The sequence below is a fragment of the Chelonoidis abingdonii genome, chromosome 5 (assembly GCF_003597395.2).
Source record: "Chelonoidis abingdonii isolate Lonesome George chromosome 5, CheloAbing_2.0, whole genome shotgun sequence".
NCBI lineage: Eukaryota > Metazoa > Chordata > Testudines > Testudinidae > Chelonoidis > Chelonoidis abingdonii.
The window spans coordinates 16941212-16955164 of NC_133773.1; the positions used below are offsets into that span (position 1 = coordinate 16941212).

General features: G+C 38.8%; 1 protein-coding gene across 2 annotated transcripts in view; it reads left to right on the forward strand.

The window, feature by feature from the left end:
* The window catches only part of CFAP299 (cilia and flagella associated protein 299), a 403900-nt gene that overhangs the window by 146524 nt on the left and 243423 nt on the right, over window positions 1-13953 (forward strand). For both annotated transcript variants that reach the window (XM_032796851.2, XM_075066772.1), the window contains exon 3: window positions 9152-9242. In XM_032796851.2, the coding sequence (XP_032652742.1) occupies window positions 9152-9242 (91 nt within the window). The remainder of the gene's footprint in view (window positions 1-9151; window positions 9243-13953) is intronic.

Consider the following 13953-nt stretch of genomic DNA (forward strand, 5'->3'; position numbering starts at 1 on the left):
AGATAATAGCTAGAGGCTCAGATACCTCCTCTATTAACTCCTTGAGTATTCTAGGATGCATTTCATCAGGCCCTGGTGACTTGCAGGCATCTAACTTTTCTAAGTGATTTTTAACTTATTTTTTTTATTTTATCTTCTAAACCTACCCCCTTCCCATAAGCATTCACTATGTTAGACATTCCTTCAGACTTCTCAGTGAAGACCAAAACAAAGAAATCATTAAGCATCTCTGCCATTTCCAAGTTTCCTGTTACTGTTTCTCCCTCCTCACTGAGCAGTGAGCCTACCCTGTCCTTGGTCTTCCTCTTGCTTCTAATGTATTGATAAAAAGTCTTCTTGTTTCCCTTTATTCCCATAGCTAGTTTAAACTCATTTTGTGCCAATTATGTGGCAGGTGTATGTAAATGAGCCACAGCTGCTTTCTGACAACTTTATATGAGAATATGCACACTAGTCAGACTGTCTACTGAGCTGCAACATATTGTCTACTTTTAAAGACAACAGTGAGACCGTTAGATGCTCTTCTCATTATCTCAATTTGATAAAAAAAATATTCTCTAGGTCCACAGGCTTTCTAAAACGAAAATTGAGTTGCTCCATTTCCACCTGTGACTTTACTGCTATTTTTTAAAAAAAAACCCATATGGTATAAGAGGTAAGAAAATCAAGTAAATAAAACCCCAGGGAATGATAACAAAATGAAAAAGGCAACTTGGTCCAATCAAAATAAGAATCAAGGAATACTAACCTAGTTCAAAAAGAACTCTTTCTTCTCTTTATATATAAACATCCCAGTAGTTGAAGACTGAATCAGCACCCATCAGGAGGTACAGGAAAAAGACTTCTAAACTGGAAACCTGAAAAGATGTGGGTTTTTTTCCCCCTCCGAATAAGGATGACAAAGTAGTATAGACACAGTCTTACACTAAGAGTGGGTTTGCATGAGAGCTGATGGTGTCCTAATAGCAATATGAAGTATTGTCAAACAAGATATGTATTTATGGAAATAAATTTGTTGTTAACATCTCTGAATGTCAGCACCTTGAGTCTCAGGAAGAGCCACCTCCTAAACTTTCCTGTCTTCACAGATCATTGGCCCTGAATGTGGCTCTTACTTTCCTGTCTTCTAATGTACATTGTGCCAGCTAAAGGGGTTGGATGGTTAAAAGAAAATGAAAATAGAAAGGGAAAAGTTTTCTGACCAGAAAAAAAGGAGAGGAAAGAGAAGGCAGGACTTCTGCTGCCCATAGAATTCTACTTTTCCAGTTCAACTCCTGCTGAAAAGTAAGCCTGTTATTTTCTCTAAGCTGCATTATTTAATTTAAGCACTCTCCACAGTGAAGGGCTTTGCAGCGGGGATGCTAATGCTACTAACTTTCCCCCTCTCATTTCTGTTTGCACTGGAAAAACCTTTCATATGTGTTCGTGATAGAAGAAGAAATAAACAGGGCTATGTTAATTCAAGAACTATAGTTGCAGAGCATTTGCTAGAAGGTTGCTAATAGTATCATCTTATAAACCATTCAACCAAAGTATGGTATAAACCACAGCACTCCTATAGCACAGCTTGGTTAAATAATTTAGATCACGGTTCATCGCTTTCTCTGTTCTGTTCAAGGGAACAATATTAGTTGAGTTGAGAGGAAGGTTGGTGTTGTGTTCAAGGTAGTGAGCTAGAACTGAAGAGGTTGGAGTTCAGTTCCTGACTCTGCCCTTGTAATAGAAATAATCATACTTAGAACCCTGCTTACGTGAACTGTGTTTAAATGTAGTTTTGGAATGACTATGGGCAGGCTCTAAATGCCTAGAAAATTGAAGGAAGAATAAATAGTCCTGGCAAGATTATGTGTCTTGGTGCACAAGGAGGGATGAGAGGGCACAAGGGGAGAACTGATGTCAGGCACAACAAGATTGATCTGGTACCTCTGAAGTCAATGGACACTGAATCAGGCCCAGTGTGAAGAAACATAATCAAACCATATTATCTCTCCAGACAGACTTTCCTGAACGTGTTTTCAGTTCTTTACTCTTTCGTTGCAACACAGGGATCAATAGCCATGAAGATGTTTTTTTAAAAAAGCTGTATTCAGCTAAAAAAAAAAAAATGCCACTCATTTGACGCTTAGTGTGCACTTGGTAATTCTCTTCGGAGGCTGCCTTTCACAATTATAATGCCATGAGATAATGCGGGCTCATAAAAAGTGGCTGCATTGTAAAACACTCTTCAACGAGTATATTGAGGCCTGAAATGAATGGCAGGAGTGGTTCCAAGTGGTGAATGATAAGCACATTGCATGTTAGGGTTACCTGTGTTATGCTATAATTACACACCTAACTTGCAGGCTAATAATTAAACACAATTTTTGATTTTTAACTTACTGACATTGCTTCTCCCCTATTTTTCAAGGGCAGTGGCAAACTGCATGATTCTGTGCAGTGGAATATTTACACACAGGTATACACATTTGTAACCCTGCAGCTTTTTAAGGAACTTACTCCAGCTTTTTGAGGAAATAACTTTTTTTTGGTATTTATTTAAACAAGGTTTTTCAGGTCACCGAGTGTTAAATAAACCTAGTTGAATAGGAGCAGTGCACGGTGGAAGCTGCAGAATTCCTCACCACAAGCTCTTTTCCCTCCCTTCACTCCTCCCATCCTTGGGAACTTGCTTGCATAGCCCAGCAGGAAGATGGCACAAACATTTCTGTAGCCTTGATGAATTCCAAACTAGTCACACCCCAAGTCTTCAGCCTGTTTATGTGCGAGGGAGCTTTTTCAGAGTGGAATGTGCTTGATCTTTTCTCTGAAATGATAGTAACACAACTCTAAGAATGTAAAAGTTGCTATGCCAGGGGGGAAAAAACTACCTGCTCCTGTCTTTAGCAGTGGCTTATATCAAATAACTCTAAAGAGTGTGCAAAATACTCGTAATGCATGCAAAGCCTTATCTATGTGAGAAAATTGCACCATTTTAACTTAACCTAATTTCTAAACCAATTTAATTAAATCAGTGCAAACCCCTGCTTGGGCACCCTTAATTTAATCTATTTGACTGGCTTGTTTAGTCAAACCAAGTAAATGAGTAGAGGTACTTGGGTCAACGGTGTCCTACATAAGATTACATGCAGGAATTTGGTGCAATATTTCTATGTGCTTATAGGTCCTTGAATACTTATTTTACAGCTTTTGGAGAGGGGTGGGTACTATGAGATTATTATTCAGGTAAAGTGACACAGATTATTAATTTATTTTTTAAAAATGTATCCATTGATTTGAAGTAGGCTTTGCAGTTGGATGGATTCTGGTCACTATGGATATGCTAGTCTGCTAAAGGACCCTTTTCAGAGAGTGAATCTCTCTTCTTGGCATGAACACTGAGCCTGAGCCTTAGTAACTTTTTGTAACTTTACACTTATGTAACTACAACTTATATTGCTCCTGTTATGACACAGTGACCTTGATAGTCCAGATGGATATTGACTGACAATGACGCTCCCTTGCAATAAACATTTTAAGGTGGCAAATACCCTCATTACAGCCATTTCCTATCAGATTTCCTAGCAGCAGTTCTGCTAAAACTTCGCTGCTCAGTGTCTGGAAGTTGTTTCTGTTTTATTAAGGTGCAGATTAGTATGGGCTGCTCTGTTCCTTGTGGGTGCTGATGTCTGTTGGGTCCAGCACGGGCCTTGTACACTGCAAGACCAGGGCTCTATTTAGCAGTAACATATTGTTTCTGCTGCCTGGAGCTCAGTCCAAAAGCAAATGCAGAATTCTAGAAACTGTACTTTCTGCCTGCAGTGAGAACCATTGCAGTCTTAAGCGCAAGGCTAAGCTGCAATATGTATCAATAGCAGTAACAAAATCAGACATCACTTTATACAAATAATGCATTCTGTAATATTCATACTAGTGAGGTAACCATGCTTCAGTGTCAGTAAAAGATGTGGCAAACATAGCAGTATCATATCAGCACTCAGACTTGTTTCCCTTATTTGCCAATAGGTATATGGATACCCAAATCTGACTTTCCCAAAGTTCGTTGGGATATTTAATTGACTAAGCTGGGTGATCTTTACAGATTTGGCTCCAAATGAGTAAGTGTTTGGCACATTCATAGATATAGGAGCAGCTGTAATTTCAGTTTAAAGTCATTGTTTACCTTTTCTCCTGTGTTACTGGAATGAGTTAGCTATTATCAAGCACTCCTCAAAGGAGTCTTGGGTCTGTCTAATCTGAATCGTGATGTGTTACATTTCTCGTATTTTGTTTGCCCACATTGTAATTTTTTATTTTATTTCTTGTGAGTCTTAGTCTCTGGGTAAAGATAAATGTGGGAGGAAAAGGATGGGGGTCTACTGTAGACCACCAAAGCAGGAGAAGGTGATGCTTGAGCCATTTCTAGAGAAATAACAGAAATATCCAAAACAAGACCTGGTAGTAATGAGAGGCTTACTACCCTGATATCTGTTGGATAAGTCATACAGCAAAACACAAAATGTCCAATAAATTCTTCAGATGTGTTGGGAACAACAACTTGTTTCAGAAAGTGGAGGAAGTAACCAAGAAAGCAGACATTTTAGACTTGATTTCTGACTAACAGGGAGGAATTGCTTGTGGCTCTGAAAGTGGAAGGCAACTTGGGTGAAAGTTATCATGAAATTTTAGTCTTCATGATTCTCAGAAAAGGAAGGAGTGAGTGTGCCAGTATAAGGACAGTGGATTTTAACAAACTCCTAGAACTCATGACTAAGGTCCCATGGGAGGAAAATTCTAATGGAAAAAGGAGTTCAGGACAGCTGGCAGTTTCTCAAAGAGACAATATTAAAGGCACTACAGCAAACTATCCTGATGCAAAGACAAGACAGTAAGAATAATAATAGTATAGTAATAGTAAGAGGCCAGCATGGCTACATTAGGAACTCTTTAATTACTTGAAAATCAAAAAGGTATCCTACAAAAAGTTGGAACATGGATAAATTGCAAAGGATGAATACAAAAGAATAGCACAAGCATGTAGGGACAAAATCAGAAAGGCTAAGGAACACAATGAGTTATACCTAGCTAGGGACATAAAAGAAATATGAAGATGCATTAAGAGGAAGGGGAAGAAAAGTGTGGATCCACTGGTTAGCAGGGAATGAGAGCTGATAATGGACAACACCAAGAAGGCTGAGGTGTTTAATGCCTATCTTGCTTCAGTTTTCAGTAAAAAAAAAAAAAAAAATTAACTGTGACCAGATGCTTTACACAATTAATATCAACAACAAGCAGGAAGGAACACAAATCAGAATAAAGAAAGAACAGGTTAAAGAATGTTCAGACAAGTTTAGATGTTTTCAAGTCAGCAGGGCCTGACAAAATTCACCGTAGGGTACATAAGGAATTTGCGAAGCTCAGAACGTGAGCGATTTTCTTTGAGAACTCATGGCGGATAGATGAGGTCCCAGAGAACTGGAGAAGGGCAAACATAGTATCTGTCTTTAAAAGGGGGAACAAGGACCTGGGAAATTATAGACCAATCAGCCTAACTCTGATACCTGGAAAGATATTGGAATGAATTATTAAACAATCAGTTTGTAAGCACCTAGAGTATAACGGTGATAAATAATAGCCAACATGGATTTGTCAGGATCAAGTCTTGCCAAGCAGACTCAATTTCTGCCTTTGACAGGGTTTCTGTAGTAGACGGGCAAAGCTGTAGACTTTTTATTTTTAGTAACGCTTTTGACACAGTCCAACGTGATATTCTCATACGCAAACTAGGGAAATGTGATCTAGATGAAATTGCTATATGGTGCCTGCACAACTGGTTGAAAAACCATTCTCAAAGAGTAGTTATCAGTGATTCACTATTAAACCTGGAGGACGTTCCTAGTGGGGACCCTCAGGGGTCAGTCCTGGGTCTGGTACTATTCAATATTTTCATTAATGACTTGGATAATGGAGTGAAGAGGGTGTTTATAAAATTTGTGGTTGACAACAAGCTGTGAGGGATTGCCAGCACTTTGGAAGACAGGATTCGAATTCAAAATTACCTTGAGAAAGTGGAGAATTGGTCTGAAATCAACAGGATGGCATTCAATAAAGACAAGTGCAAAGTACTACCCTTAGGAAAGAAACATCAAATGCAATGGGGGAATAAGAAGCTAGGTGGTAGAACTGCTGAAAAGGATCTGGGGGTTATAGCAGATCACAAATATGAGCCAACAATATAGTGCAGTTGCAAAAAAGAAAAAAAGGCTAATATCATTCTGGGGTGTATTAACAGGAGTGTCATACATAAGACATGAGAGAGATATATTCCACTCTACTTGGCACCGGTGAGGCCTCAGATGGAGTATTGTGTCCAGTTCTTGATGCCATATTTTTAAGCTTTAGAGAAATTGGAGATAGTCCAGAGGCGAGCAACAAAAATGAAAAAAGATTTAGAAATCTGACCTGTGAGGAAAGATTAAAAAAAAACCTGAATACATTTAGTCTCAAGAAGAGAAGACTGAGGTGGTGGGGACCTGATAAGTCTTCAGATATGTTAAGGACTGTCATAAAGAGAACAGTGATCAATTGTTCTCTATGTTCACTGAAGGTAGGACAAAAAGTAATGGGCTTAATCTGCAGCAAAGATGATTCAGCTTAAATATTATGGAATGCTTTCTAACAATGAGGATAGTTAGGTACTCATATAGGTTGCCAACGATGGAATCTCCATCATTAGAGGTTTTTATAAACAGGATAGACAAATACCTCTCAAGGATGGTCTATGTACTCTTGGTCCTGCTTCAGCATAGGGGGAGGAACTAGATGATCTCTCGAGGTCTCTCCCAGCCCTACTTTTTTCTGATTCTATGATAGTGTGGTGGTGTTTGCTGATCTTGCTAAAATTCTGAATAAATGTCTTTTTTTTTTTTTTCCAATTGTGTAGATGGGAATACTTGTCTCCAAAAAGAGTAGGCTAGGTTTTCATCAAATTGTGACCCACATGTTTGAAATTATGAGCAGTCCCAGAAAATGTATGTGAAATTGCTCTTTGACCACATCAGAGGTTGGGCCTATTTGAGATAATTATATTAATGATTCTGGGTGCTTAAAAAGGGTGACGTAATAACTGTCTATTGGATTTATGTTCATAATGGTGGGAAGATAGTGGTGATGTGTGCATTTTGGAGGCACCTTGGTATTCTACCTCCTACTTTTTTAAATGTTCCGTGAGTTAGGTATAGAGGGATCATGATAATTTGTCCTTTTAATATGCCTGTTTTCCTGCTATTTGATTTAAGACATAGATACAGCTTGCTATATGCTAGTGTGTTCTGCTGTAGAGATAGTATCATACTTAGAAATAGTTATAAAAAGCTCTGAAGGTTTAATTGTTGGAAAAGTGGTTCAAATGACTTGAAATCTAAAATGTTGATCTACTGTTGATAACTTTACTTTGCTCATGGATTATATGGAAGTGTCTGGGAAGCTAGAAATAATAACTAGACAGGACAAGGACGTTTTGATGCCCCATTTATTTTTCCTTCGTTACACTGTTCTATTTGAAACATTGTGGAATACGCAGTTGACACAGGAGGTCCTTCCTGACATGGTACACTACATACTTGAGATTGAGAGATATAGTTGCTTTTATTAAAACATTCATATTGATAGTATTTTCAGTGGGAGAAAGTTATAATATTGTCTTGTTTACAGACTTACACTGAACTAGGGGGCACTGTTTGACCTTTGGCAACCTATCGGAGAAGACTCCAATAAATAACCACAGTTTTAATGTTGAAAAGCAGAACAAATCTCTTTAGTTCCTACATCAGTTGGGTGGGGGAGCATGGACCTAAGAATCTGTTATGATTCAGACATGTTCTTCTCTCCTGTAAGGCCTCATCCAAAGCAAATGTAAGTCAATGGAAGAAATCCCATTGATTTCAAGGGGTTTTGGATCAGACCCATAAAATTTGTATAGTCTGTTTAAAAACAACAATTGTTTGTTGAAGATTTTGTCAAAGACTCAGTGTGGGTTTCTATTTATCTGGCGTCAGGCTCTCGTTCCTAATTATTGTCTAATTTCTGGGGTACCTCCAAGACTCAAAAGGCAATAAGTAATTTTTAGGATTTAGTAACGTTTCTGCACCATTTGTTTCATTTTTTTATGGAGCAAAAAGAAACATTGTTCCTGTTAGCATTTCAAGATTCAGAATGGGCACAATGCATGATTATGGTCAACCAAGTTCATATGTCCAGCTGCTTCTGCTCCTGATAGTACAGAAGTAGAAAAAGCAGCAGAAGTATTAAGAACCTGAATAAAATGTGCTAATGGTGTTCTTCCCTTTTCTTTATAAAAGAACATGTTTCTGTGCCCTATAATCCTAATCCAATGCCCTTCCAGTGACTTCAGTGAGCACCAGATCAGTACCCTGTGTGATAGTTGCTGACTGAAAGGTAAAGCGCAGAGTAGCCCATGTTTACATTTACACCTACAGGCTAACAAAAGTTGATATGCTTATGTAAGTATGGCATTAGCCACACCTAGCCTAGGTGTAACATATTTGTTTTCATTAATCCTGATGTATTAGGAATCACACAAATGAAAGGATCATAAATCAAGGTTTTCTGCACAGCATATCTTGGCGAATGAATTATTATTTTTTAAATTGGTATGACATGTACAATTATAGCATAAGGAGTGAAAGGTACTTAGAATGGTTTAATCAAAAAAATTAAGCTCTTTAGGGCACTGTCTGTTGTCTTTTTCCATATAAAAACTCCCTGCAGCTAAAACAAAAGGGAATAAGGGATATTGTTAAAATGAAAGCCTTACTTAACACTTTATGTTTTGGATCCTTTAACTGTTTTCCCTTCTTTTCTGTACCATTAAGAAAAGTTTTAAAATATTTTAATGGTGTTTTTGCCATGGGACTAAGCAGGCTGAGATCTCTGTATTAAAAAACTTGAACCCTGTTTGGCAGTTTAGTGTTATAAAATGACAGGGTTGTATAAACAGCTTTGACTCTCTGGGCCCATTTATTCCATAAATATTAATACAACAGGACTGCTACTTTAATCTATATCTGGACAGCACCAAGCAGAGTGGGGTTCTGACCACTGATTACTACTGTAATAATAATAAAAACTAATACACGTTCTTTTGTTTTTCTAGAACATTATCTAGTGCAGGAAAAGAACTGAAGGATAATTTTCTGAAGGCATTGGCAGAAAGGGAGGAAGCCAACCGCAGTGGGAAAATGGCTGTGAGTACATTTGAGATCCTATAATAAGAAATAGTTTGAAAAGTTATATCTAAAACTACCATCTTTACCTTGTAGCACATATTGCATTTTTCATGAAAACATCTATTAGTGTAATTTATAGCAAACCTATTGTTTTCATCGAGTAATGCATTTTAAAAGTTCTGTCTATTTGGGAGAGGATCCCTGAGGACTGGAAAGTGACAAATGATACCGTAGGCCTGTTTTTGACAAAATGCTTGAAAAGACAAACCAGGAATCTACAGACAGGCACATTTAACGGTATTGGTGGAGCGAATCTTGGAAACCGTACAAAGAGATGTAATAGGAGAACACCTAGAGAACTACATTTTTATTTTGGATACCTGTTAAGGATTTAGTCACCAATCTTGTGGCTACTTAAGCACACACATAACATTACACACACGTGAATGCCGTGGGTCCCTTATTGAGCGAGGCAACGCTCTGTGATGACATTATACCAGTGCTGTGGAATCTACTGCACATTGGCCTCCAAGACAATTTAGTGTTGGTTTTGATCTATAAAGCCTTATATGATATGGGACCAGCGTTCCCTGAAGGATTGCCTCTCAACCCAGGCTGTACTGCCATAGTTGTAGTCCAGTGAAGTGCCTAAACCAGGTCTAGCTCATAAAAGAGAGAAGGTGACTGTCAGGGCATTTTCTATAGGGTCTCCAGGACTCTGGAATATGACTCCCAATTTGGTCCAGAAAAATTGAATTTGGTGACCTTCCAGGCGTGCTGCAAAAGATGTCTGTTTGATAGGAATTTTGGAGAAGGCTGAGGGTATGCTTCCCATAACACTGGAGAAGCAGAAAGGAGTTTTTGTAGGTGGCTGCCTGGCTGAGTTCCCGTGAAATTATTTCTCTAATTCTGCTGGGATTTTATTGTATTATTAATGATGTTAAGATGCCTAGAGCCTTGGATAGGCATCTTTTTATATTTTTAAATCAAAATAAATAAATAGTCTCATTGACTCATATAAAATGCACAAGTTTGCAGAACTGGGGCTTAACTTAGATCATGCTTAACTTACCCATTGGAATTCTTCGACAATTCGATTGCCTTCGCAGATCAGGGAAATGATAATATATTTTGATTTTCCAAAAACTCTTGATAAAATTACACATCTGAGATTAATGGTTGAGCTAAAGAGGCATGTAAGACTTGATTAGAATGTTTCCGGGAGGAATGATGAGAAATAATGGAACGAAACTGAGCAAGGGAAATTTATGCTAGATATCACAAAAGATTTTCTAACCGTAATTTATTTAGACTGTGGGAACTGGTGGAATCCTAGGTGAGATAGAGCACTCTGGAATATTGTCAGGGGAACAATCCTGTAATGTCAGATGACAGATTGGAAAATTGAATAGGACTTTTCTGTCTCTAAATTCTATTCTAACCGTATATTTTTTGCTGGCCCTCATTCCCATCTCTTTCCCTTTGTCAATGAGAAAACAAAAGTTAGAGAAGTTTCCTATATATTTCCTTTAATCTCCTCTTTTTCTTTTCCTCTACACTCTCTAGCCTTATCTATAAAAAAGCAAACAAATGCAATATGTAGTTATGCTGGCGCTAATAAAATATTGTTCAGCAGAGAGGTAAGTAGAAATTGACAAAGTTTTGGTAACAGGAGAGACACCCCTTCCCTCCCCCATCCCCCAAATTTGGAAACTTGTCTAGATTCTCTAAACCTTGTGAGTCTTAGTGCAGTTTACAGGCCATTGGCGATTTTCACCAAAGCGAGGATTCTCAGACTATGGTACGTGAGCGTTTACCTCACAACAATTTTTTAAGAAGACGATGTGTAAACAAATAAAGTTTGGGATCCATTGTGCTACAGCAAATTGGACCAAACTGAGTAACAGCAGGGCTGGATTTGTCACACTGTCAGTTTTTCTCACAATTTGTATAGGCCTGTTTTCAGAGTTAGTACTGCAAAGTAATGAGTTATCAATAGTCACCATGTAGCAGTATCTGTTAGACCGGAATACTGATACATACTCAGGAACGGCGCAACCCATTAGGCGACCTAGGCAGTCGCCTAGGTCACTAACATTTTGGGGGGCGGCGGCCGGATGTTCGGCCACCCCGGTCATTGGTGGTATTTCGGGGGCGGGACCTTCCACCGCCTCTGTAGGGGGCGCCATTTTGGAGGTGGGACCTTCCGCCACCTAGGGGGCCAAAAAAGCTGGCAGCGCTCCTGTAATACTATTCTATATGAATATAGTTGAGGAGAAGAAGATCCTTCATACTTGGCTTGATTCATGTTTGCTAGCTTTGTTGTATAGGAGAGTAAGATCTGCTTGTAATGAATTCACATCGCTTAACTATTTGTGGCACAACTGGACTGATGAGACAATAAAGACGACACTGGTTTTGCTGCTGCATATGCTTTTTCATCCCTCCTATGTGGGACATTGAGAGTTATTTGATTCTGTGCTCACAGTGTCACTAGATACCCTCTCCTTGTGTTAAAATAATGCTGCAAAAATAGCATTGGCTTTATGAGAGGGGTTGCAGTGATCTTGATCTTCCCTGACTCTGGTTGCTGACTTCTTCCCTGACTTTTGAAGCTGATCAGGCAAACAGTAAATATATACAATATTTTCTTTTTTCCCCTCCATCTCTCATAACTAAAGTAAAAGTGTATCTATTTTTTTTTCTCCTGTGCATTTCAGGGATCCATATCTGCTTTTTTATGGCTAGCTAATTAGCCACTAGAATTTGCAGAGGAAATGTTGCTGAAAATGTGGCTCTAAAAGCTATGTGAGCAAGCTTTCTCCTGAGGCTTCAAACACCTTGTGGTTTCAGCTGGTTGAGAAGTACCATGGGAAAAGTGTTTCTTGTGGTATTTAAGGATTTCCTAGCAGAAAAGGTACAGAAAAAGGCAACAAAAATGGTTAGCTGTGTGGCTCAATTTACATATGATGAATGATTGGAAAAAATAGGATGATTTAGTGTGAAAAAGAGAAGAATTAAGAGATTTATTTGAGGCACTGAATATTAGGCACTGAATATAAAAGGAATTCAGTAGTTAATAATATTTCCTACCTCTCTTCATCTGTAGTGCTCTTTTCATCAAAGTTCTTTACAAAGGAGGTCAATATCATCATCCCCATTTTACGGATGGGGAAACTGAGGTACAGAGTGGCATGACTTGCCTGAGATCATCCAGCAGACCAGTGGCCTCAGTATCTTTTTGTCCACTGGGAGAAACAGCTACCTTAAAAATGTGCTTCAGAAGTTACAGGATAAGTGCCCATCTTGGAATCTTCTTTTTATAAAAACAGTAATAAAGCAGGAGTTTTGCAAGCTCAGGTGAAAGTCTTTGTTCAAAATCTAACCTATAATACAAGGAAGAGGGTCACTAGATAAAATTAATGACAGGCCTAGTAAATTTAAAGCTGGAAATAAATACAGACAGCTCTTGAGAATTAATTACCACAGGAGGGTAGAGAGGTAAACTATAACTGGGTTTGAAAAGGACTGAATAAATTCCTGACTGAATATACCATTGTAGTTAGGCTTGCTAATAGTGTTGAATCTTATGTGTGTAAGCTGATTCATGTGAGGATGATCAGAGAAGAATTTTCCCATGTGTATGGCACTGAATAATTGATTCGATAAATTTTGGAGATTTTTTTGTGTGTCTTTCTCTGAAGTTTTTGGTATTGGCTGTTTCACTTAATAAAGAAATGATTTGAACCAGTCTGCCAATTACTATTTGCCATTACTATGGCTGAATGGGCATAGCTCCATTGAAGTCCAGTTGCACTGATGTCTACAACGCAATGCCAGTTTTCACTGACAGAAGTATCTGTCCTTATGTTTCTGTTAAAACAATTAGTGCAGAAGTGCACAATTCTTCTTTGAGCTGCAAAACATTACCCAAATGTTTCCAAACCTGCAGAAAGGTTTTCTTTAGTTCATTCTGAGATGGGATCAAAAGTTGAACTTGCCCTATGTTTGATCCAAACCAGTTTGCCGAGAGTTTGGAAAGTCCACTTCCCCAGAGTGAGTAGGAAGCTTTCCTGGGAACATGCCATCGCTTCCGTGGAATCTAAACTTTCATCTAAAGAAAACAAATTTGAGCAATTATGGTTGTGAAGAAACCTTCCAGACATGACCCAAATGTGAGTGATTTACTGATTCTTCCTAAAGCCAAGTCTTCACTGCAAAAAGATGGGTGTGTTTACACTGAGTTAGCTAACTAGCAATACCTATCTCTAGTTTTACCGTGAGGTGGCTCATTGTAGTGAACCCCAAGTGGGAGTTATAGGGTTGTACCATATACACTCCCTTCCCTTTTTTCTTTTTTTGCAGTGAAAACATAGCGATAGCCTCCAAAACTGTTAACTGTGGAGAGGTGTGAAGGATGGCTGCTTGTGTTAGGAAAAAGATGGGATCTGGTAATTGCCGCATATGAGACAGCTGATGAGGGAAGTGCTGACCATTGATATGAGAAGCTGCCACTCCCATCCCTTGGAACAGTGATTACTGTGGGTATCCCAGTTGCCTTAGCCAAGCAGAGGATTTTGTCAATGTGAGGGTGGAAAGATTGCATGCTTCCCTCCCACATAATCTTCTGCTGGGGGTGGCAGGAGCCTTCTCCCTAGACAGTGCTCTCTGCCTGGGTGGCTGGTCGCAGTGGGGAGGCTCCCTCTCCCCAATACAAGAGTCCTCTATG